The 25,822-nt window shown below is 38.4% G+C and overlaps 1 protein-coding gene across 1 annotated transcript in view; it reads left to right on the forward strand.

The window, feature by feature from the left end:
- Positions 1–25,822, forward strand: part of SLC9C1 (solute carrier family 9 member C1) — a 162,369-nt gene that overhangs the window by 116,922 nt on the left and 19,625 nt on the right. The window contains 6 exon segments of the mRNA XM_030801717.1: positions 340–465; positions 1,942–2,040; positions 2,901–3,071; positions 13,677–13,808; positions 13,943–14,128; positions 15,632–15,758. Of these exon segments, the coding sequence (XP_030657577.1) occupies positions 340–465; positions 1,942–2,040; positions 2,901–3,071; positions 13,677–13,808; positions 13,943–14,128; positions 15,632–15,758 (841 nt within the window).

The following is a 25,822-nucleotide window of genomic DNA, read 5'->3' on the forward strand; positions in this document are numbered from 1 at the left end:
TATGACTTCAGAATAATGATCATAGGGAAAACTACCTAACAGGTACTATGCTTATTACCTGGGTAACAAAATAATCTGTAAACCAAACCCCTGTGACATGCAACTTACCCATGTAACAAATCTGCACATGTATCACCTGAACCTAAAATAAAAGTTGGGAAGAAATAAAAATAATGATGATACAAAAAGAATCATGATATAAGGAGAGGTTGGAAATGTTCATGGAAGAAGAAAAATGTCAAATGATCAAGAATAGGAAATAGTACAAAGACCTGTCTGCCTTAAACATTCTGAGAAGAGCAGTTTGGTTCATCCTTTTTCTTAAATTTTATGTTTTAGTTAATCATGGCCAAAAGGAAAGAGGTGCTTGATTCTCAATCTATTATCAGGCCTCTTACTGTTGAAGAAGTCCTATATCATATTCCGTGGCTAGATAAAAACAAAGACCATATAAACTTCATTCAGGTAACACTTTTATTTCCTATTAATAATATTTTTAATGTACTAACAAATAATCTTTTTAAAAATAAGAATTTAACCATGATACTCTCTAGTTTAATATTCTCTAAATGTTCCTTATTGCTGATAGGATAAAATCAAATATGCAAAATTTTGAATAATATGCAAAATCTTTCTACAATCTGTTTCCTGCCTACTTCTCCATCTTTGTCTTCTGTTTTCCATTGCCACATATCCTCTACACTCTATTTATACTGAACCACTCATGGTGTCCCACGCACATTACATGTTTTTCTAATTCCATTCATCTGTGGGTGCTATTTACTTTTTTTGAAATGCCCTTGTTTTTCTACTTTTTTTTTCAAACTTTTCCTGCTTATTTCTTTTCTGGAAACATCCCCAGAGAAGTAGGCTTTGGAGCCAAATGCCCCAGTAGAAGACCATCCTGTGAACTATATTGTTTTCAGAGGACCAATATTGCTGCCATTGTATCCAATATGTACCTTTATTATAGCATTAAGTACATTACATTACAATTATCGTTAGGTCTCTCTCCTACTATATTTTTTATCTCATCTATCTTTTAAATACCCAGCCCCTAGCACTTTGCATAATGCATAGTGGATGCTCAGTTAAGTGCTTGTGGAATGAACAAATAAATGGATCTAACTTGTTCTAATATTCTTTTTTATATATCTATTTGACATCAAAAGACCAATTATATTTTTCTACCTGATTAAAACATTTTGAATAAATGAATATTTTATTTACCTGATCAGCTGTTTAGAGCAGGAGTATGTATGACATATGCATGCCATTAGCCTACGTCTGTTCCCATTACTTTTCATCCAGATGAAAGATTTTTATCCCCTAATTACATTCTCATTCCTAAAGTACTTCTTTTCTAATCCATGTATGAATACCTTATCTAAAATTGCATATATTCATAAAGATCCACCTTCCTCTTTACTTTTCATAATTTCCATTTTCTGTTACAAACTTATTACTAATATATTTCAGATATTATCAAATGATAGTAATTTTTTAAATGTAAAAACTTTTTTTAAAAATGCAAATTTTAGGCCCGGTATGGTGGCTCACGCCTGTAATCCAAGCACTTTGGAAGGCCAAGGTGGGCAGAAAACCTGAGGTCAGGAGTCTGAGAGCAGCCTGGCCAATGTGGTGAAACCCCGTATCTGCTAAAAATGCAAAAATTAGCTGGGCATGGTGGTGGGCACCTGTAATCCCAGCTACTCAGGAGGCTGAGGTAGGAGAATTGGTTCAAGCAATTCTCCTCAGCTTGAACCCAGGAGGGGGAGGGTGCAGTGAGCCGAGATCGCACCACTGCACTCCAGTATGGGTGACAGAGTGAGACTCCGTCTCAAAAAAATAAATAAATGAATAATAAAAATGCAAATTTTAACATTCCCAACCACTCCTAAAATGTTGTTTATAGTTTATGTATTTGGTGGTATCTTTTAGGAAAAAGCCAAAGTTGTAACATTTGATTGTGGAAATGATATATTTGAAGAAGGTGATGAGCCCAAAGGAATCTATATCATTATTTCAGGCATGGTAAAGGTAAGGCAGAGGTTTTTGTTTTGTTTTGTCTTTTTGTTTTGAGACAGAGTTTCTCTCCTGTTGCCCAAGCTGGAGTGCAATGGCATGATCTTGGCTCACTGAAGCCTCCACCTCCCAGGTTCAAGTGATTCTCCTGCCTCAGCCTCCCAAGTAGCTGGAATTACAGGCACGCACCACCACACCCTGGTAATTTTTTGTATATTTAGCGGAAACAGGGTTTCACCATGTTAGCCAGGCTGGTCTTGAACTCCTGACCTCAGGTGATCTGCCCGCCTCAGCCTCCCAAAGTGCTGGGATTACAAGTGTGAGCCACTGCACCCGACCAGGCAGAGTTATTTATAAATGCACTTGTGATCATAAGTTTTTAAAGAAAACTTTATGAAATTGATAATTAGTAGCTTTCCATGTAAAGAACTGCATAGTTTCTTTTTTCGGACAGTGACTACCATCTAATGATAAATTTTCATGTTCAGACACAATGGATAACACTATCTATCATTTTAAAGCTATACTTTCTCACAGATAACAGGAAACTTTCAAAAGAATTATCTTTTACGATGGAAAATTATAATATAAATTGTTATTCATCCTATGCTGATCTGAGCTAGATTTAGCCATTCTAAAATGGGTATAGATTAACTGAGTAGGAGGAATCAGAAAGATCAGAGTATTTAAGAATGCTTTGTGTCTAAATTATTGCTAATTTAATAATTTTACTTAAAAAGAAACAAAATATTTATTCTCAAGACAATATGTAAATATTAAAATTGTTCAAACCAAAGTGGAAAAAGTCATAAATTAGTTTTGGTAATACAAGTTAAATGGCATATGTATTTTTCTCTTTCTTTGTTCCTGAAAAGCTTGAAAAATCAAAGCCAGGTTTAGGGATTGATCAAAGGATGGAGTCAAAGGAGAAAGATTTTCCGATAATCGACACAGACTATATGCTCAGTGGAGAAATAATAGGAGAGATAAGCTGCTTAACTAATAAACCTATGAAATATTCTGCCACCTGCGAAACTGTAGTGGAGGTCAGAAAAAATTCACCTGTGACTTTTGTTGTATTTTGTTAAATATCTAATATCAGATTTAAGGTTATTTTAGTATTTAGTATAAGTTTACAGTCTAGTTGATAATTTACTTTTAAAAACCAGGAATAATAAAGGAACAAAACTTGCCAAATTACACTCATCTAGTATAAAGCCCTGGCAAAATAGTTTATGAATGTTAATCAACCATAAAGAAAGAAAGATTTATCCAGAAAAATTGGCTATATAAGCTCTTTCATGGGGAAATTGGCTAGCATATGTTAATTGTCAATACCATAATTTGAAAGATGAGAAAGGGGATAAAGACAGGGCTAGAATCTATTAATATAAAAGTTGGGCAAAGTGCATGGAAGTTTCCCTACACATGATTGAGAAACAAAATCCTCACAGTACCAAGGGCTCCCACTGGCTTAATTTGAACTCAAAAAGAATAATGACTGTAAATAATTAAACTCCATAAATATGTGAAAATCCATACATTCCATACATTGATAATGATGCTAATTTTTTAAATTTCTACTGAGGTTGCTAGGATATCATTTTATTACTTTGAAAATGGATTTTTTTAAGAGAAAGAAGTAAACATTTATCTTGCCTTTCTTCTATGAACTCTTTCAAAGTAGTTTTTTAATTGAGGAAAAATTCTATATAGAATTTCAGCTAATAAACACAGAATGAGAGAATCAGAAAATCTCCATTGTGCCATCGCTAATAAAATAATAGATCTAGGAAACAACCTTCAGTTGATGCTAAAACTTCTAAGTGAATGTTAATAGAAAATGTTATAATGAAGGAAATACTACCTAAGGACATTGGTCAATATTAGAGTCACTAAATGGGACAACCAGGCATGATGTACCTCATGATGTGATGCAGCAGAAGTGCTAGCACCACCCATGAAGTCTCACACAAGAAAAAATCTGAAGTTCTTCAAGTCTATAGATTGAATCAGTTTACAGAAAATACAGGAAGGAGAGAAACAAGTTAACTGACAGCAAGAGGGAATAATCAGCTAAATTTAGAATGTGGAAGAGTCTGTAGACAAATAACCTGATTTCTTTAACAAATCAATGGCATAAAAAGTGAATGGAGTAGCAGACATGGTGGCTCATACCTGTAATCCCAAAACTTTGGGAGGCTGGGGCAGGAGGAGGCCAGGAGTTTGAGACTGGCCTGCAACATATCTGCAAAAAATAAAAAAAAACATTAGCCAGGCATGGTGATACATGCCTGTAGTTGCAGCTACTTGGGAGGATTGCTTGAGCCCAGGAACCCAAGGTTACAGTCAGTCATGATTGCACCACTGCACTCCAGACTGGTAACAGAGCCAGACTCTGTCTCTGTTTACAAAAAACAAAAAACAAAATACGTAGTGGTAGAGGGGAAGAAGGCAAAGAAAAATTATTAAAAATGGACTTGAGATATAATAACCAAATAAATACAATTGCTCTAATTTGAACAAACCAATTATAAAGAGACCTATTTGAGATAACTTAGGACATTTTAATATGAACAGAATACTAAATGATGTTTTTATTTTTGGCATATAATCACATATGTTATATATTTAAACTATCTCATTAAAATATTTACAAATAAAATTATATATTTATGATACCTGGAATTTGCATAAAACACTCTAGCCTTCTGCTTTGGGCTATAATGAAGTTACTGGTAACAGAGCTGCACATCTGCTATAAAAAAAAGCCCTAAAACTTAATAAAATATATGAGGCAAATGTGATTTTTTTCTATTTTAATTTTTTTTTTTTTTTTTTACTTTTTGAAAAAAAATTTTTTTTAAACCTTTTATTTTAGGTACAGGGGTACATGTGCAGGTTTGTTATATAGGTAAACTTATGTTACCCAAAACTAAGAGATGAGAAACTCACAAGGTAAGCCCTACAATTCACCCGATCCTCTGCTTAGGACTATTTCCTGACCATGATGCAATAAGAATCCAAGCAGAAGATGGCGATCCTGCTAAGCTGAGAAATGAGACATCAGAAGTTGTGGAAGCTAACTTGGCTAGAATCTGCAGAGCAGGAAGTAAGACAAAGTCTTACATGGAGAAAGACCCAAGTAGTCTGTGTGGTGGTTCTCTACAAGTCCTTGGTTGAGAGACAGGCTGCAAATGCCCAGGATGAGACACAACTAGATTTACCAGATTGTTAAGAAAGGAAGAGAGACACCAGGAGTCAGGCAAGGTGCAGGGGGTCACGCCTGTAATCCCAGCACTTTGGTAGGCTGAGGCTGGTGGATCACCTGAGGTCAGGAGTTCGAGACCAACCTGGCCAACATGGTGAAACCCCGGCTCCAATAAAAATACAAAAATTAGCTGGGCACAGTGGCACACACCTGTAATCCCAACTACTCAGAAGGCTGAGGCAGGAGAATCACTTGAACCCAGGAGGCAGAGGTTGCAGTGAGCCGAGATTGCACCACTGCACTCCAGCCTGGGTGACAGAGCAAGACTCTGTCACAAAAAAAAAAAAAAAAGAGAGAGAGAGAGAGACACCAGGAGTCAAGAAGTCAAGAAGTCAAGATACCTAACAGAAAGGAAAGATCTGTTAAAATCTCAGGCCCACAGCTGAGAGACCAGAAAGGATAGGCCTTAGGAGTAAGAATCATGACCTAGAAGAAGGCTTGCTCTTATTCTAAGACCTAACAAAGCCTTGGAGCAAGCCCTGACAGCATCCATGGTGGAGACAGAGTTTGGAGACAAGTTACACTGTCTTAGATACCTGAGGTTTTCTATGATTCACTCAATCAAATTGTAAAACCCAGCCTATACAAGCTCAGTGTGATCAGATAGTAAATGAACTGCCTACTATAACAAAAATCAACAATTTTCAGAGGAAGATAAAATAATCTAGAATCTCTGTAGTGTTATCATCAGCAACCATGAATTACAAAACAAGCAAAGAAGCATGAAATTGTGATCTATAGTATAAAAGGTGAGGAGTAAAGCATTCGGTAAAAACCATCATGGAGATTGTCCAGACTATAGATTGGTCAAAGACTTTAAACCAGTTGTTAAAAATTGATTCTGGAGAGAGGTGGCCAACATGGCTGATTAGAAGCAGCTGGTGTGCGCCGCTCTCACAGAGAGGGATGAAAGGGGCAAGTAAACATAGCACTTTCAACTGAAACATCCAGGTACACACATTGGGACTAATCAAGGAAACAACTCAATTCATGGAGAATGGAGGAAAGTAAGGCAGGATGACCACCCACCTGGGAGTGACGCAGAGTCAGGGGAACCTCCCCTGCCCAGGGAAGCAGTGAGTGAATGAGCAGCCCCAGGAACCCATGCTTCTCCCATGGATCTTTACAACCCTCCAGTCAGGAGGACCCACTCCACTAGGGCCTGCAGTCTGACATGCAGAGCTATGTGGAGTCTTGGCAGAGCAGCCACTCAGGCACATGTGGAGCCCTAGGAGCCTTAGATACCCAGGCCTCCCAGCAAAAGCAGCTGCAACCCTCAGCAGGAGGTTAGATCCCCATACCTACTCCTAAGAAAGGGACTGAATCCAGGGGACTGACCAATGATGGTCTGCAGGCCCATGGTACATCACATGATAAGACCCACTGGCTTGGAAATCCAGCCAGCCATGGGTAGCAGCATTGCGTCTCTCTGAGAAAGAGCTCCCAGCAGGTCGGGCGGGCCACCACCTTTGCTGTTTCACAGCCTCAGCCACTGTTGCCTTAGGGCTCAGGCAAATCGGTGACAATGAGGGACTAGAGCAGTCCCTCAGCACTGCCCAGCAGTACTATGGAGAAGCAGTCAGACTTATTCATGCAGATCCCGAATCCCATTTCTCCTCACTAGGCAGAATCTCCCAACGGGGGTCCTCCAATCACCCCTACTGGTGTTGGCTGACTGAGTTTCAAACCTCCTTGTTACAGAGCTCCCAGAGGGAGGGTGGACCACCATCTTTGCTGTTTGGTCAACTTAGCTATTCTTGCCTTCGGGCTTTGAAGAGTCCAAGGCAACTGGAGGCTGGAGTGGACCTCCAGCTAGCACAGCTGCTCTATGAAAACATAGCCAGACTGTTACTTTTAAGTGGGTCTTTGATCCCATTCCTTTTCACTGGGTAGGACCTCCTGACCGGGGTCTCCAGCTACCTCCTACAGGTGTGTTCAGGCTGGCAATAGGTTCATACCTCCCTGGGGCAGAGCTCTCAGAGGGAGAGGCAGGCCACCATCTCTGCTGTTTCACACCCTCCACTCATTGTTACCTCAGGCACTAGAAAGTCCCAGGTGACTAGGGACTGGAGCAGACACCCAGCATACCACAGCAGCCCTATGGAAAAGTGGCCAGACTGTTATATGGAGCTAGTTCCCACATCTCCTCACTGGGCAAGTCCTCCAGGCCTGGGCCTCCAGCCACCCTTTGTCAGGGCTATTGAGCCAGTAGCAGTTCTGCAACTCCCTGGACGGGACTCCCCGTGGGAGGGGGAGTTGCCATCCTTGCTGTCTTGCAGCCCTTGCCCTTGCTGTCTCCAGGATCCAGAGAGTCTGTAAGGACCAGAGGCTGGTCCAGACCCCCAGCAAAGAGCAATCAGCTCACAGAAAAGTGGCCAGACTGTTCTCCACGCAGATCTGGATCCTCACTTTTCCTCACTGGGCAGGGCTGCCTGGCCTGGGACTCCAGCACAATGACCCAACCCTTGCCTGATCACCACAATTAAAGACAGCCGAGCATTTCTTCAAGGAGGAAATCATAGAGTCAACTCACAACCCCTCTGCTACTACATTTGCAGTGGCTCAGCCCTTACAGCCCTGACACTGGAAAGGAACAAAGGGCCTAGTCATTATGCTGGCACCTCCAGCACATGGCAGCCACCATATGGAGGTGAACCACCACCCCAACTCTTCACCAGGCAGGGCCCCCGGCTCATGAAAGTAGAACAGTTGCTCCATCCACAACTAAGCATACTCACTGGTAGTGGCCCAGAGTTTGCCCAGGGAGAGGCTCCTAGAGACATACAACTGCACCCCTGCTCCTGCCACTGCCACAGTAACAGTTGTATCCCTGCTTCCCTTAGTCTGGGGAAGAAACAAAGAGCCTGAGGGCTACACCAAAGCTTACCACATGCCACAGCTACCAGACAGAGGAAAGACCAATCTTTCCTCCCTGTGAGCTTTTGGCCCCCCTGATCCCCACCAAGAAAAATCCTAAGGTCATGACAACAGTACACACAACCCATGCCTCCAGCTGACCAGTAACAGCAGCTCCACATTTCATGGAGGTGGAGCCCCCAGGGGCAACAACTTACAGAATGGAAGACAATGCTTGCAAACTATGCATCTGACAAAGGTTTATAAGCCAGAATCTCTAAGAAACTTAAACAAATTAACAAGCAAAACACAAACAACCCCATTAAAAAGTGGGCAAACCATATGAACAGGCACTTTTCTAAAGAAGATATAAACATGGCCACCAAGCATATGAAAAAATTCTGATGATCACTAACCATTTACATTTGAAATAAAAATCAAAACACAATGAGATACCATCTTACACCAGTCAGAATGACTATCATTAAAAAGTCAAAAAATAACAGATGCTGGCAAGGCTGTGGAGAAAAGGGAATGCTTATATCCTACTGATGGGAATGTAAATTAGTTCAGCCATTGTGGAAAGAATGTTGGCAATTTCTAAGAGAACTTAAAACAGAATTACCATTCAACCCAGCAATTTTATTATTGGGTATATACAGAAGGGAATATAAATCATTCTACTATAAAGACACATATATGTGTATGTTCTTTGCAGCACTATTCACAACAGCAAAGACATGGAATCAACCTAAATGCCCATCAACGGTAGGCTGGATAAATAAAATGTGGTACATACACACCATGGAATACTATGCAGCCATAAAAAAGAATGAGATCATGTCCTGTGCAGCAACATAGATGGAGGTGGACACTATTATCCTTAGCAAACTAACACAGGAACAGAAAAGCAAATTCTGCATGTTCTCACTTATAAATGGGGGCTACACATCAAGTACATATGGACACAAAAAAGGGAGCAAGATACACCAGAGCCTACTTGAGAGTGGAGTCTAGGGAGGAAGGTAAGGATCAAAAAACTACATATCATGTACTATTATGCTTATTACCTGGGTGATAAAATGATCTGTACACCAGATCCCTGCGAAATGTAATTTACCTATATAACAAACCTGCACCTGTATCCCTAAACCTAAATGAAAAAATTTTAAAAAGCACACAGTCAAAATTTACTTAAGGACTAGAACTTTTTAATAGTCCTACACATATTGAGATTTTTGGAATTTGTAACCTTCCCACAAAAACAACTCCATGCCAGATGGTTTTACTGATGAGTTTTATCAAATATTTCGGGAAGAAATAATAGGAACCTTACACAGACTTTGTCAGGAAACAAAGGAGGAAAAAAAGCTTTCCAGTGCATTTTATGGGGCCAGTGTAAACAAATGCTAAACCTTGAAAAAACATTTTAGCAAAAGAAAATTATAGACCAATAATCCCACTTTAATGTGGACCAAAAAAATCATTAATAAGATACTAGCAAGTTGAATCCAGGAATATATTAAAAGGATTAGACATCAAAACTAAATAAATAAGCTTTATTTTAGGAATATAAGATTGATTCGACATTTGAAAATCAACCATTGTGATTCAACACATTATAAGAAAAAAACAGAAAATTTATATGATATTCAAGTAGATATAGAACAAAAAGAATTTTACAAAATATAACATTCTTTTAAAAAATCTCCAAAAACTCAAAATAGAATGCAACTTCCTGAACTCAATAAGGGGCATTTATTATAAATTTACAGCTAATATCACATCTAGTGATGAAAAACTAAGACGATAAGACTGAGAGCAAGACAAGAATGTCCACTCACCACTTCCATTCGGTATTATATTGGAGTTGTTAACTAGTATAATAGGGCTAGAAAAAGAAATAAACTGACATAAAAATTACAAAGAAAGCAGTAAAATTGTCTCTGCAAGATGGCATGATATCTACATTTGTTTTTTGTTGTTTTTTTTCTTCTTTGTTGAGGCAGAGTCTTGCTCTGTCGCCCAGGCTGGAGTGCAGTGGCGCAATCTCGGCTCACTGCAAGCTCCGCCTCCCGGGTTCACGCCATTCTCCTGCCTCAGCCTCTCCCAGTAGCTGGGACTACAGGTGCCCGCCACCACGCCCGGCTAATTTTTTGTATTTTTTAGTAGAGACGGGGTTTCACCGTGGTCTCGATCTCCTGACCTCGTGATCCACCCGCCTCGGCCTCCCAAAGTGCTGGGATTACAAGCGTGAGCCACCGTGCCCGGCCGATATCTACATTTTTAAGATTCTACCAAAAATAACTAGAATTTATAATGAATTTAGTAAGGTGGTAAAATACAAGTCCAAATTCCAAAAATTAATTGTGTTTTCATATACTAGTAACAAACAACAGGAAATAAAATTTTTAATTATTTTTACAAAAATAATCAAAATATAAAAGGGATAGACATAAAGTTAATGAAATACGTAGAATAACTGTACAATGAAAACCATAGACTATTTCCTAGATAACTGAAAAAAGATTAAATAAATGGAGAAGTACACCGTATTTGTGAATTAGAGCCCATAATATTATTAAGATATCCATTCTTCATAATTGATCTATAGATTTAATACAACCTCAATCAAAATCTCCACAGACTCTTTTTGTAGAATATATATGAAAATGCAGAGGACCTATAATAGACAAAACAAATATAAAAAAGTTAGATGATTTACACTACCTGATTTAAAGGCATACATCCCGTGTAATTAAGGCCACATGATGTTGGCTTTAGGTTAAGTTGTAGAGATCAATACAACAGAAAAGAGAATCCATAAATAAATCCACACATACATAGTCAATAGATTTTTGACAAAGGATCAAATTATCTCAATGGAAAAATTACAATATTTTCAACAAATAATCCTGAAAACACTGAATATCCATGCAGAAGCAATGAACCTTGATCCCCACATACTAGGCCCAAAATGTAATGTGGCATGATCATATACTTTAACATGAAAGATAGAACTATATAAAGTATAGAAGAAAACATAGGAGAACTTAAGGTAGGCAAATATGTCTTAGCCAGGATTTTTTTTAAGTATAACCATAAAATGAAATATTGATAAATTGGATGTCACCAAAATTAAAAATCTTCTGCTCTTCAAAAGACATCACAAAAAACATGAGCAGCAGGCTCAGGGAAAAATATGAGTCATGGGCTTAGAGATTTTTCAAAAGTTCCCCAAGAAAAGGATTTGATAATAGAATCTATAAATAACTCTTACAATTCAAAAATAAGAAGACAAACTACTGAATTAAAAACTGGGCAAAGAATGTGAACAGACACTTTACAAAGAATATACAGATGGCCAATAAACGCATGAAGATGTTCACCATCATTAGCTGCCAGAAACATGCAAATTAAACCCACAGTGGTATGTCAATACACACCTACTACATTGCCTAAAAATAAAAACACTGAATAACAGGTATTGGCAAGGACGTGGAGCAACTAAAATTTTCTTTCCTTTTTTTTTTTTTCTGACAGAGTCTCACTCTGTTGCCCAGGCTGGAGTGCAATGGCTCCCAATCTCAGCTCAATGCAACCTCCACCTCCTGGGTTCAAGTGATTCTCCTGCCTCAGCCTCCCAAGTAGCTAGGATTACAGTCACGTGCCACCACGCCCAGCTAATTTTTGTATTTTTAGTAGAGATGGCGTTTCACCATGTTGGCCAGGCTGGTCTCGAACTCCTGACCTCAGGTGCTCAGCCCGCCTCAGCCTCCCAAAGTGCTGAGATTACAGGCATGAGCCACCGTGCCCAGCTGAAATTTTCATACATGGCTGATGAGAGTGTAAAATGTTGAAACAACTTCTGAAACCAGAGATTTTAATCTGAACAGTGGTTTTGGTCTGAAACAGTTTGTCAGTTGCTTACAAAAGTTAAATATACATGTCCTATACTACACAAAAAAAAGATACTGACCCAAGAGAAATAAAATCCAATGTACACAAAACTTGTTTTTCACTATTCATAGAAGTTTTATTCTTAGTAACCAATGGTCTGTTCACTTTTAGCATAAGCATTTTATTTTTGCCTAAAAAGTTTGCTCCCCTCAAATAACACATTTATAGAGGCATATATTTATCTAAAAGGTCAAATAATTTTTAGTAATTTGTTTTCTATTTTTTATCTTATAAAAAATAAAATATGTGTAAATCATAATCTGATAATGGGTTTGTATCTAAAATATATAAGGAACTCAAAAGCTCAACAGCAAGAAAATAAATAATACAATTAAAAATAAGCAAAGGAACTGAATAAACATTTCTCAAAACAAGACATACAAGTGGCCAACAGGTATATAAACAATGTTCAAAATCGTTAATCATCAGAAAAATGCACATGAAAACTACAATGAGATACCACCTTACACTAGTCAGAAAGGCTATTTGAGTTCCTTGTAAATTCTGGACATTGGTCCATTGTCAGACGCATAGTTTGCAAAGATATTCTCCCATTCTGCAGGGTTTTTGTTTCTCCCAGTGAATAGGTTGCTTGTTCACTTGATATTTATTTATTTTTGTGGTACAGAAGCTATTTAGTTCAATTATGTTCCATTTGTCTATTTTTGTTCTTGTTGCCTGTGCTTTTGAGGTTTTAGTCATGAATTCTTTGCCTACACAAATGTCCAGAAGACTTTTCTCTAGGTTTTCTTCCAGCATGTTGATAGTGTGGGATCTAATGTTTAACTCTTTAATCCATGTTGAGTTGATTTTTTTTAATGTGGTGAGAGATAAAGGGTCCAGTGTTATTGTTTTGCATAAAGCAATCAAATTTTCCCAATACCATTTATGGAAAGAAATTTTAGATGACACAAACAAATGAAAAACATCCTATGCTCATAGATCAGAAGAATTAGTACTGTTGAAATGACCACACTGCCCAAAGCAATCTATAGATTGAACGCAATATCTATCAAAATGTCACGATTTTTCACAGAATTGGAAAAAAACTATCCTAAAATTCATATGGAACCAAAAAAGAGCTCAAATATCCAAAGCAATCCTAAGCAAAAAGAACAAAGCCGGGGGAATCACATCACCTAACTTCAAATTATACTATAAAGATATAGTAATCAAAACTCAAATATCCAAAGCAATCCTAAGCAAAAAGAACAAAGCTGGGGGAATCACATCACCTAACTTCAAATTATACTATGAAGATATAGTAATCAAAACAGCATGATACTGGTATACAAATATACACATACATCAATGGAACAGAATTTAAAAACCCAGAAATAAAGCCACATTTTACAGCCAACTGATTTTGACAAAGTCAACAAGAACATAGGGAAAGGGCACACCAATTTTCATTGATAGACACATTTTATTAAGTTTCCATGCTATTATGTGAGTCTTACCTAATTAAATTATTAGCTTTAATAGTGTACATAAACAAAAAAACTTTATTCCTTAAACCATAGTGCACAAAATAAAATACCAAATTTACATCCTTCTTTTCCAGACATGTTTTATTCCCAAAACTCACTTGTATGATGCTTTTGAGCAATGCTCTCCTCTCATTGAACATAAAATGTGGCTAAAAATTGGACTCGCTATTACAGCCAGAAAAATCAGAGAACACTTATCTTATGAGGTAGGAAGTGCTTGTATAAACTTGTCTTTCTTTCTTCGAATGGAATGGCATTAAAACATTATAATTGACTATTTATGAATATATATTAAACTTCATAAACTAATAATAGACTGAAATTGTGTTTTCTAAAACAGGATTGGAACTACAAGATGCAACTAAAGCTCTCTAATATTTATGTAGTAGATATACCAACGAGCACCAAAACTGATATTTATGATGAAAATCTAATCTATGTTATCCTCATACATGGAGCTGTAGAAGATTGTCTGTTACGAAAAACTTATAGAGCACCTTTCTTAATTCCTATAACATGCCATCAGGTAAAGAAATATTGATTCCTGTCTTCAGATCAATATGCCATATGTCCAACAATGTATTAACATCAGAAAAACTGTCACTATAATCTTAAGCTTTTCACCTTCCAATCTTCTCCCTTTTCCCACCACTCCATAAACACTCACTCATACCCACAACCACACCCACATACGCCCACACACACCAAGTTCATTGACTGCTTTGGCACTTGCTAGCCCAAGCACAAGTTATTCCCATCCAATGCCTATGAAGGCCGAGCTGGACATTTTGGCTACAGTTAGATTTTAGTACAGTTATTCATTGCAAAAGAGGGTGCATTTATTTTACTCACATGTTGCAGAAAAACTGTATCAACAATGCTCTAGAAAGGTTCTGCCAGACTGATGCTGAATTGAGTATTAGTAGTATTTCCACAGCTGCTTTGAAAGTGAATGTCTTCTCATATTTAAACTGTTAATTGAGTTCCCCTGCCAATCAAAATGAGAACCTGAGCCATGTAAATTAGGAAAGGAGTGTGTGTGTGTGTGTGTGTGTGTGTATTGTTTTGTGTTGGGGGAGAATCAGAGAGGCACATGTCAAAAGGAATCAGGGGACATAAAAGATACAGCAACAAAAAGTAATTCAAAGAGGACTCAGAGTTATTTAAAATATGCTTGAATACAGTGCTATATATTGAAATGATTAAAAAAATGATACTTACAACTTATCCTCAAGAGATCTCTCATCCAAGTGGAAAGAAACAAATAAGTAAATATATTAATAAAATGTTTTACAGCTAGGATGAAAGCACTTACAGGGTAGATTTTGGACATAAGAAAAAAGTGTAATGGGAATGGGAGGGATCCCAAGGTGAGAAATGATCACAAGAAAATTTTCTAAGTGGACATCACCAGCACTGACATAGTGCTTAATGACAGGAAGTGAAACATTCTCCGCTATGCTGCTCTCTACCTCTATCCTTGAACACATAACAGAGATTTGGTGTGGGTGCTTGTTGAGAATTTAGACGCCAAGCAGGAGCCTGAAGCCTGATAAACTCTATCTACTTCCCGAGAAACAGAGCCCTACTCATTGCGGATTTGGGTACCAATGTGATTCAAACTATATTGAAAACAACCACAAGGTGGAAGAATATTTTGAAATATTTCTATATGGCAGAAAGTTTAATGAAAAGAATATTTTGAAATACTCTTTTCATTAAACTTTCTTTCTGCCATGTAGAAAAAGTCTCTGGATGACTTTTAAAGGGCCATTGGTAATTCATTATTAATCATTTTTTTCATATGGAATAGAAATATTTAAAAATCAATGAATGTATATGGAATATTGACTTTTTCAAAATCAACATATCCAAGTATTTTAAGATATCAGTCTTATTTGTGTTGATTTGTTAATATTTTCCATTTTTTCCCAGATACCTAGAGAAAGCCAGAAATAGCAGCTTACTAGATAAATGTTTATTGTAAGGTATTTGCTCAGAAATTAACTTGCATTCTGTCAACTTTCAGATACAAGGTATTGAAGATTTCACAAAAGTAGTGATTACTCAAACTCCGATTAACATGAAAACATTCAGATGGAATATTAGAAAGTTTGTTCCTAAACATAAAAGTTCTCTTACACCAGAATTAATAGGTGAGTTAGATTTCTTTGAGCAATTGTGAAAACTTACTTTCCCTTTATAAAATAGCCATATGTGTATTTGGAAACTGTTGTTTGCATTCTGCCTAATATATTGAGGAATCCTTTTAACTGCCGTATTTGCTATTCAATGTATGAGTTCAGACAGACAATATTGAATTTACACTTTTAAATTATTATATATTTCATCCATAAGAACAAAAGTGCATAATTATCAAAATGATATGAAAAAACGTTAATGACGGAATTAGTAGCTCTTCCCTAAAATTAAGATATGTTATATAGCAATAACAATAAAAATAGCATTGTACTGTCTGAACAACAAACATAAATCACTGGAACTAGATGAATAACTTTGATATAAAGCCTATTCTTCATATAGATTTTAATAGATAAAACTTTAATCATAACATATATGATTACTTAATCACTACTATTAAGACCTTGATTAAAATTTGAAAAATACTTTTGAGATAAATTTAAAAATTGAATTTAAATTTTCAATTTTAAATTGAAAATTTTAAATTGAATTTTGAGATAAATTTTAAAAATTTAAAAATTATTGAATAAGTAATAATAATAGAATTTAATTGATCAATTCATTAAAGGAGAAATAATGTTCAAAATTTAGAAATATAGAAATCAATTTGTGTCTATAAAAAATATTACCAATCAAGAGATCAACCAAAGACAATTCACAGGTGAAAACTTGCGCTGAAAACACAATGTGGGATTCTTTCTCCTGCTGCGCTGTGAAGAGGTGCTGTCCACCATGATTGTAAGTTTCTTGAGGCCTCCCCAGCCATGTGGAACTCTCCAGCTCGAAGGATGCACATTTAACATTTAAAGAAATAGCTAGACTCCAGTCTTCAGCTCCCAGTGTGAGTGACACAGAAGACAGGTGATTTATGCATTTCCAACTGAGGTACTGAGTTTGCCTCACTGGGGAGTGTCAGAAAGTGACTGCAGCCCACTGAGCGTGAGCCGAAGCAGGGTGAGGCATTGCCTCACCTGGGAAGTGCAAGGGGTCAGGGAATTCCCTATCCTAGTCAAAGAAAGGGGTGACAGATGGCACCTGGAAAATCAGGTCACTCCCACCCTAATACTGTGCTTTTCCAAAGGTCTTAGCAAATGGCACACCAGGAGATTATATCCCGCGCCTGGCTCGGAGGGTCCTATGCCCATGGAGCCTCACTCATTGCTAGCACAGCAGTCTGAGATCAAACTGCAAGGCAGCAGCAAGGCTGGAGGAGGCTTGAGTAGGTAAACAAAGCAGCCAGGAAGCTTGAACTGGGTGGAGCCCACCACAGCTCAAGGAGGCCTCCCTGCTTCTGGAGACGCCACCTCTGGGGGCAGGGCATTGCCAAACAAAAGGCAGCAGAATCCTCTGCAGACTTAAATGTCCCTCTCTGACAGCTTTGAAGAGAGTAGTGGTTCTGCCAGCATGCAGCTGGACATCTGAGAATGGACAGACTGCCTCCTTAAGTGGGTCCTTGAACCCTGAGTAGCCTAACTGGGAGGCAACCCTCAGTAGGGACAGACTGACACCTCACATGGCCAGGTACTCCTCTGAGACAAAACTTCCAGAGGAACGATCAGGCAGGAACATTTGCTGTTCACCAATATCTGCTGTTGTACAGCCTCCACTGCTGATACCTAGGCAAATAGGGTCTGGAGTGGACCTCCAGCAAACTCCAACAGACCTGCAGCTGAGGGTCCTGACTGTTAGAAGGAAAAATAACAAACAGAAAGGATATCCACACCAAAACCCCATCTGTACGTCACCATCATCAAAGACCAAAGGCAGATAAAACCACAAAGATAGGGAAAAAACAGAGCAGAAAAACTGGAAACTCTAAAAATCACAGTGCCTCTCCTCCTCCAAAGGAACGCTGCTCCTCACCAGCAATGGAACAAAGCTTGACGGAGAATGACTTTGACGAGTTGAGAGATCAAACATCTCCGAGCTAAAGGAGGAAGTTCGACCCATGGCAAAGAAGTTAAAAACCTTGAAAAAAAATTAGACGAATGGCTAACTAGAATAACCAATGCAGAGAAGTCCTTAAAGGACCTGATGGAGATGAAAACCAAGGTACGAGAACTACGTGACGAATGCACAAGCCTCAGTAGCCAACTCAATCAACTGGAAGAAAGGGTATCAGTGAGGGAAGATCAAATGAATGGAATGAAGCGAGAAGAGAAGTTGAGAGAAAAAGGAATAAAAAGAAATGAACAAAGCCTCCAAGAAATATGGGACTATGTGAAAAGACCAAATCTACGTCTGATTGGTATACCTGAAAGTGACGGGGAGAATGGAACCAAGTTGGAAAACACTCTGCAGGATATTATACAGGAGAACTTCCCCAATCTAGCAAGGCAGGCCAACATTCAAATTCAGGAAATAGAGAGAACGCCACAAAGATATTCCTCAAGAAGAGCAACCCCAAGACACATAATTCTCAGATTCACCAAGGTTGAAATGAAGGAAAAAAAGTTAACGGCAGCAAGAGAGAAAGGTTGGGTTACCCACAAAGGGAAGCCCATCAGACTAATAGCGGATCTCTCAGCAGAAACTCTACAAGCCAGAAAAGAGTGGGGGCCAATATTCAACATTCTTAAAGAAAAGAATTTTCAACCCAGAATTTCATATCTAGCCAAACTAAGCTTCATAAGTGAAGGAGAAATAAAATACTTTACAGACAAGCAAATGCTGAGACATTTTGTCACCACCAGGCCTGCCCTACAAGAGCTCCTGAAGGAAGCACTAAACATGGAAAGGAACAATCGGTACCAGCCACTGCAAAAACATGCCAAATTCTACAGACCATTGAGGCTAGGAAGAAACTGCATCAACTAGTGAGCAAATTAACCAGCTAACATCATAATGACAGGATCAAATTCACACATAACAATATTAATCTTAAATGTAAATGGGCTAAATGCTCCAACTAAAAGACACAGACTGGCAAATTGGATAAAGAGTCAAGACCCATCAGTGTGCTGTATTCAGGAAACCCATCTCACGTACAGAGACACACATAGGATCAAAATAAAGGGATGGAGGAAGATCTACCAAGCAAATGAAAAACAAAAAAAGGCAGGGATTGCAATCCTAGTCTCTGATAAAACAGAGATCAAAAGCGAGAAAGAAGGCCATTACATAATGGTAAAGGGATCAATTAAACAAGAAGAGCTAACTATCCTAAATATATATGCACCCAATACAGGAGCATCCAGATTCATAAAGCAAGTCCTTAGAGACCTACAAAGAGACTTAGACTCCCACACAATAATAATGGGAGACTTTAACACCCCACTGTCAACATTAGACCGATCAATGAGACAAAAAGTTAACAAGGATATCCAGGAATTGAACTCAGCTCTGCACCAAGTGGACCTAATACACATCTACAGAACTCTCCACCCCAAATCAACAGAATATACATTCTTCTAAGCACCACACCACACTTATTCCAAAATTGACCACACAGTTGGAAGTAAAGAACTCCTCAGCAAATGTAAAAGAACAGAAATTATAACAAACTGTCTCTCAGACCACAGGGCAATCAAACTAGAACTCTGGATTAAGGAACTCACTCAAAACTGCTCAACTACATGGAAACGGAACAACTTGCTCCTGAATGACTACTGGGTACATAACGAAATGAAGGCAGAAATAAAGATGTTCTTTGAAACCGATGAGAACAAAGACACAACATACCAGAATCTCTGGGACACATTCAAAGCAGTGTGTAGAGGGAAATTTATAGCACTGAATGACCACAAGAGAAAGCAGGAAAGATCTAAAATTGACACGCTAACATCACAATTAAAAGAACTAGAGAAGCAAGAGCAAACACATTCAAAAGCTAGCAGAAGGCAAGAAATAACTAAGATCAGAGCAGAACTGAAGGAAATAGAGACACAAAAAACCCTTCAAAAAATCCATGAATACAGGCGCTGCTTTTTGAAAAGATCAACAAAATTGATAGACCACTAGCAAGACTAATAAAGAAGAAAAGAGAAAATAATCAAATAGACGCAATAAAAAATGATAAAGGGGATATCACTACCGATCCCACAGAAATACAAACTACCATCAGAGAATACTGTAAACACCTCTACGCAAATAAACTAGAAAATCTACAAGAAATGGATGAATTCCTCGACACATACACCCTCCCAAGACTAAAGCAGGAAGAAGTTGAATCTCTGAATAGACCAATAACAGGCTCTGAAATTGAGGCAATAATTAATAGCTTACCAACCAAAAAAAGTCCAGGACCAGACGGATTCACAGCCGAATTCTACCAGAGGTACAAGGAGGAGCTGGTACCATTCCTTCTGAAACTATTCCAATCAATAGAAAAAGAGGGAATCCTCCCTAACTCATTTTATGAGGCCAGCATCATCCTGATACCAAAGCCTGTCAGAGACACAACAAAAAAGAGAATTTTAGACCAATATCCCTGATGAACATCGATGCAAAAATCCTCAATAAAATACTGGCCAACCAAATCCAGCAGCACAACAAAAAGTTTATCCACCATGATCAAGTGGGCTTCATTCCTGGGATGCAAGGCTGGTTCAACATATGCAAATCAATAAACATAATCCAGCATATAAACAGAACCAATGACAAAAACCATATGATTATCTGAATAGATGCAGAAAAGGCCATTGACAAAATTCAACAATGCTCCATGCTAAAAACTCTCAATAAATTAGGTATTGATGGGACGTATCTCAAAATAATAATAGCTATCTATGACAAACCCACAGCCAATATCATACTGAATGGGCAAAAACTGGAAGCATTCCCTTTGAAAACTGGCACAAGACAGGATGCCCTCTCTCACCACTCCTATTCAACATACTGTTGGAAGTTCTGGCCAGGGCAATCAGGCAGGAGAAGGAAATAAAGGGTATTCAATTAGGAAAAGAGGAAGTCACATTGTCCCTGTTTGCAGATGACATGATTGTATATCGAGAAAACCCCATCGTCTCAGCCCAAAATCTCCTTAAGCTGATAGGCAACTTCAGCAAAGTATCAGGATACAAAATCAATGTGCAAAAATCACAAGCATTCTTATACACCAACAACAGACAAACAGAGAGCCAAATCATGAGTGAACTCCCATTCACAATTGCTTCAAAGAGAATAAAATACCTAGGAATCCAACTTACAAGGGATGTGAAGGACCTCTTCAAGGAGAACTACAAACCACTGCTCGATGAAATAAAAGAGGATACAAACAAATGGAAGAAGATTTCATGCTCATGGGTAGGAAGAATCAATATCATGAAAATGGCCATACTGCCCAAGGTAATTTATAGATTCAGTGCCATCCCCATCAAGCTACCAATGACTTTCTTCACAGAATTGGAAAAAATTACTTTAAAGTTCATATGGAACCAAAAAAGAGCCCACATTGCCAAGTCAATCCTAAGCCAAAAGAGCAAAGCTGGAGGCATCACGCTACCTGACTTCAAACTATACTACAAGGCTATAGTAACCAAAACAGCATGGTACTGGTACCAAAACAGAGATATAGACCAATGGAACAGAACAGACCCTTCAGAAATAATGCCACATATCTACAACCATCTGATCTTTGACAAACCTAACAAAAACAAGAAATGGGGAAAGGATTCCCTATTTAATAAATGGTGCTGGGAAAACTGGCTAGCCATATGTAGAAAGCTGAAACTGGATCCCTCCCTTACATCTTATACAAAAATTAATTCAAGATGGATTAAAGATTTAAATGTTAGCCTAAAACCATAAAAACCCTAGAAGAAAACCTAGGCAATACCATTCAAGACATAGGCATAGGCAAGGACTTCATGACTAAAACACCAAAAGCAGTGGCAAGAAAAGCCAAAATTGACAAATGGGATCTAATTAAACTAAAGAGCTTCTGCACAGCAAAAGAAACTACCATCAGAGTGAACAGGCAACCTATAGAATGGGAGAAAATTTTTTGCAATCTACTCATCTGACAAAGGGCTAATATCCATAACCTACAATGAACTCAAACAAATTTACAAGAAAAAAACAAACAACCCCATCAAAAAATGGGCGAACAATATGAACAGACACTTCTCAAAAGAAGACATTTATGCAGCCAAAAGACACATGAAAAAATGTTCATCATCACTGGCCATCAGAGAAATGCAAATCAAAACCACAATGAGATACCATCTCACACCAGTTAGAATGGCCATCATTAAAAAGTCAGGAAACAACAGGTGCTGGAGAGGATGTGGAGAAATAGGAACACTTTTACACTGTTAGTGGGACTGTAAACTAGTTCAATCATTGTGGAAGTCAGTGTGGCGATTCCTCAGGGATCTAGAACTAGAAATACCATTTGACCCAGCCATCCCATTACTGGGTATATACCCAAAGGATTATAAATCATGCTGCTATAAAGACACCTGCACACGTATGTTTATTGTGGCATTATTCACAATAGCAAAGACTTGGAACCAACCCAAATGTCCATCAATGATAGACTGGATTAAGAAAATGTGGCACATATACACCATGGAATACTATGCAGCCATAAAAAAGGATGAGTTCATGTCCTTTGTAGGGACACGGATGAAGCTGGAAACCATCATTCTTAGCAAACTATCACAAGGACAAAAAACCAAACACTGCATGTTCTCAGTCATACATGGGAATTGAACAATGACAACACATGGACACAGGCAGGGGAACATCACACACCAGGGACTGTTGTGGGGTGGGGGGTAGGGGGAGGGAATAGCATGTGGCGATATGCCTAATGTTAAATGATGAGTTACTGGGTGCAGCACACCAACATGGCACATGTATACATATGTAACTAACCTGCACGTTGTGCACGTGTACCCTAAAACTTAAAGTATAATTTAAAAAAAAAAGAAAACACAATGTGGAAAATGTTCAACGTTGTTAATGTTTACAGAAACAAATTACATATTTGGTCTATTTGATTTGTGAAATTTTATAAGAATTATAATACCTCTCAACCAAAAAGAATGTAGTGAATTTGATACATATTCTTACTTTATTAATAGCAATGTAAACAATAAAGTAAATTTATCAGGAGATTCCAAAAGACATAAAAGTGTTTATATCCTTTGACTAAATAATATGATGTCTAAACATTTATCCTAAAGATATAAAGCTAAAAAAGAAAATGATAATTGAGCATATTTTAAAAATAAAACATAAGAAATAATAAAAATGTATAATGATGAATGAATGGTTAACTAAATCAGTACATCAGTCAATGTGATTGAATGTTATATAAGCATTAAAAACTTGATTTTCCATATTATAACTTTTGAAAAACAGTGATACAAGGAAAGAAATAGCAGACACTAGGGTCTACTTGAAGGAGGAGGATGGGAGGAAGGAGAAGAGCAGAAAAGATAACTATTGGGTACTAGGCTTAATACCTGGGTGATGAAATAATATACACAATAAACTTCTGTGACAACGTGTTTACATTTGTAACAAACTATTCACATGTACCCCCAAACCTAAACTAAACGTTAAAGAAAAACCAGTGATATACGTCAAGTAAAAATACCAAGAATATAACATTATATTACTAATGTAAATGAGTTTAATCTTTGTTATGTACAATCATATAATTTTGCATCTATGTGGACACAAAATACTGCCACTGTATGGTCCCCACTGACCTTAAGATTAAGCATATACAGAGTGGCATAACCAAGATAATGGAATAGAAGGTAATACATTCATATATCCCACAAAAAAAAAAATTCTGTTCCCATACATGGCCCAAAGCCTCTCTGCAGGAGCCTCAAAATTTAGGTAGGAGTTTGTGAAGTCTTCATGTAGCTCACAACCTAGGAGCATCATTTTGAGAAGCAGATTGACTCCAGGTAGTTGATACTACAAGCTTGCTTCCACATTCAAGTCTTGAAATTGTCCTGTCCTCCAAGGGGCTTGGCTCCTTCCTCATTTGGTCTTGAGCCTGCAACCAAAACCATCTGTCAAGGAATCCAAGATGTATCATGCATACTTGTGCCTTGGCAGAGAAACTCATCTGCCTGCTAACATCTATCTCAGTGATGAACCTGAAAGTTTCCCTGTGGTTTGGCTTCAACCACTCTCAGCTGAGGTCCCAGCTCAGAGCTGTTCACACAAGGATCCAGAGAGAGAATCACCCATATCACACAACCTGGGAGTCTGAGCCTCCCTGACAGGCTTGCCGACCTCCAACTCACAGCAGATCCTGATGGCACCAAGTCTCAGGTCTGGCTCCTCCCACTGCAACCAGTAAACTATCCCATCTGTGCTGAAACCTGCAAGGCATGCCCCTCTGAAGCAATAAGACAAAGACTCTCCAGCCTGTGTCCCACAGCAGATCCCCAATCAACCCAATCTGAGCTCCAGCCCTTCTTGCTGCAGTCAGGGAACTATCCCATCTGTTCAGGGACCTACTGGGAAACACATACCTATCTGAACTGATGTGAAAGGCATGCCAGCCTCTATCTCACAGCAGATCCCCAGAGGGCTCTGTCTCAACTTTGTCCCCTCCTGCTACATCAGGGAGCTATCCTATCTGTGCTGGGTAATGTGCACTACTCTGAAGCAAGACTGACCTCTCCAGCCTCTGTCCCACAGCAGATCCTGAGGGGACAGTCTCAGCTCTGGCTCCTCCAGCTACAGTCAAGGAACTGCCTTGCTTGTGCAGGCACCTGCTGGGTGATGCATGCCCATCTAAGCCAACAATATGGGCCTATCAACCTCCTTTCTCTGGCAAATCCCAAGGGGGCCCAGCCTCAACTTCAACCCCTCTGTTGCCCATGCTGAAGTGCAGTGGTGCAATCATGTCTCACGGCAGCCTTGAACTCTTGGACTCAAGCAGTTCTCCCACCTCAGCCTCTCAGTGTTGGGATTACAGGCATGAGCCACTGCGGCTGGCCCAACTTCAACCCTCTCACTGCAATCAGGGACCCAACATATCCATGCAGAGATGGGCAGAGAGTCACATCCATCTGGGCCATTGGGACAGTCTTCTGAACTCAGATTCCAGACCAGCACTCCCACACAACCCCAGAACCCTCCCTGGGTCTTCCCCAGGTCCATCTGGGCCTTAAAACCACATCAGCCTTGAAATCCTTGTGAGAATCTTGGTAAGCCTGGGCTTAGAGCATACTCTAGTGCTGAGAGGGCTGCAGTGATCACAGATTCCGGTAACTAAACAATCAGTCTGCCAGAATCCATGGAAGGCTCTCCAAAGACAGACAGAGACAGGCAAAGGCAAACTGTGGAGACTAAAATAAATACCTAATCCCTCAATGTACATGTCCACAAGCATCAGGAATATTGAGAGAAATATGACCTCACCAAATGCACAAAATAAGATGTCAGAAACCAACCCCAAAGTGATGGAGATGTGTGATCTCTCAAAGAATTCAAGAAAACATTTTAAGGAAACTCTCTGAACTTCAAGAAAACACCGAATGAATTCAGAAATTTATCAATGAAATTTAACAGAGATCAAAATTTTAAAAAATCAAACATAAGTCCTAAAGCTGAAAAATAAAATTAATGAAAAACCATCAACAGCAGAATTGATCAAATAGAAGAAGGAATCAGTGAAGTTGAAGACAGTCCAGTTGAAAATACAGTCAGAGGAGAAAAAGAATAAAAAAAAGAATAAAGATATCTTACAAGGTCTAGGTGACAACATCTAAAGAACAAATATTTTGGTTTTTGAAGTTAAAAAGGGAACTGAGAAAGAAAAAGTTGTATAAAGTTTGTTTTAATAAATAATAACAGAAAACTTTACAAACCTGGACAAGGAGATAAATATCTAGATACAAAAAGATTAAGTCATCAATCAGATTTAACTCATATAAGAATACCCCAAAACATTATAATCAGGTACTCAAAAGCCAAAGATAAAGAAAGGAAAAGGGACTTTTGAGCAAAAGCAATGAGGAAAAAAAAGAAGGAAATAATATGTAAGGGAAATCCAATATGCCTGAAAGCAGACTTCTCAACAGAAACCTTACAGGCCAGG

The sequence above is a fragment of the Nomascus leucogenys genome, chromosome 21, assembly GCF_006542625.1.
Source record: "Nomascus leucogenys isolate Asia chromosome 21, Asia_NLE_v1, whole genome shotgun sequence".
Lineage (NCBI taxonomy): Eukaryota > Metazoa > Chordata > Mammalia > Primates > Hylobatidae > Nomascus > Nomascus leucogenys.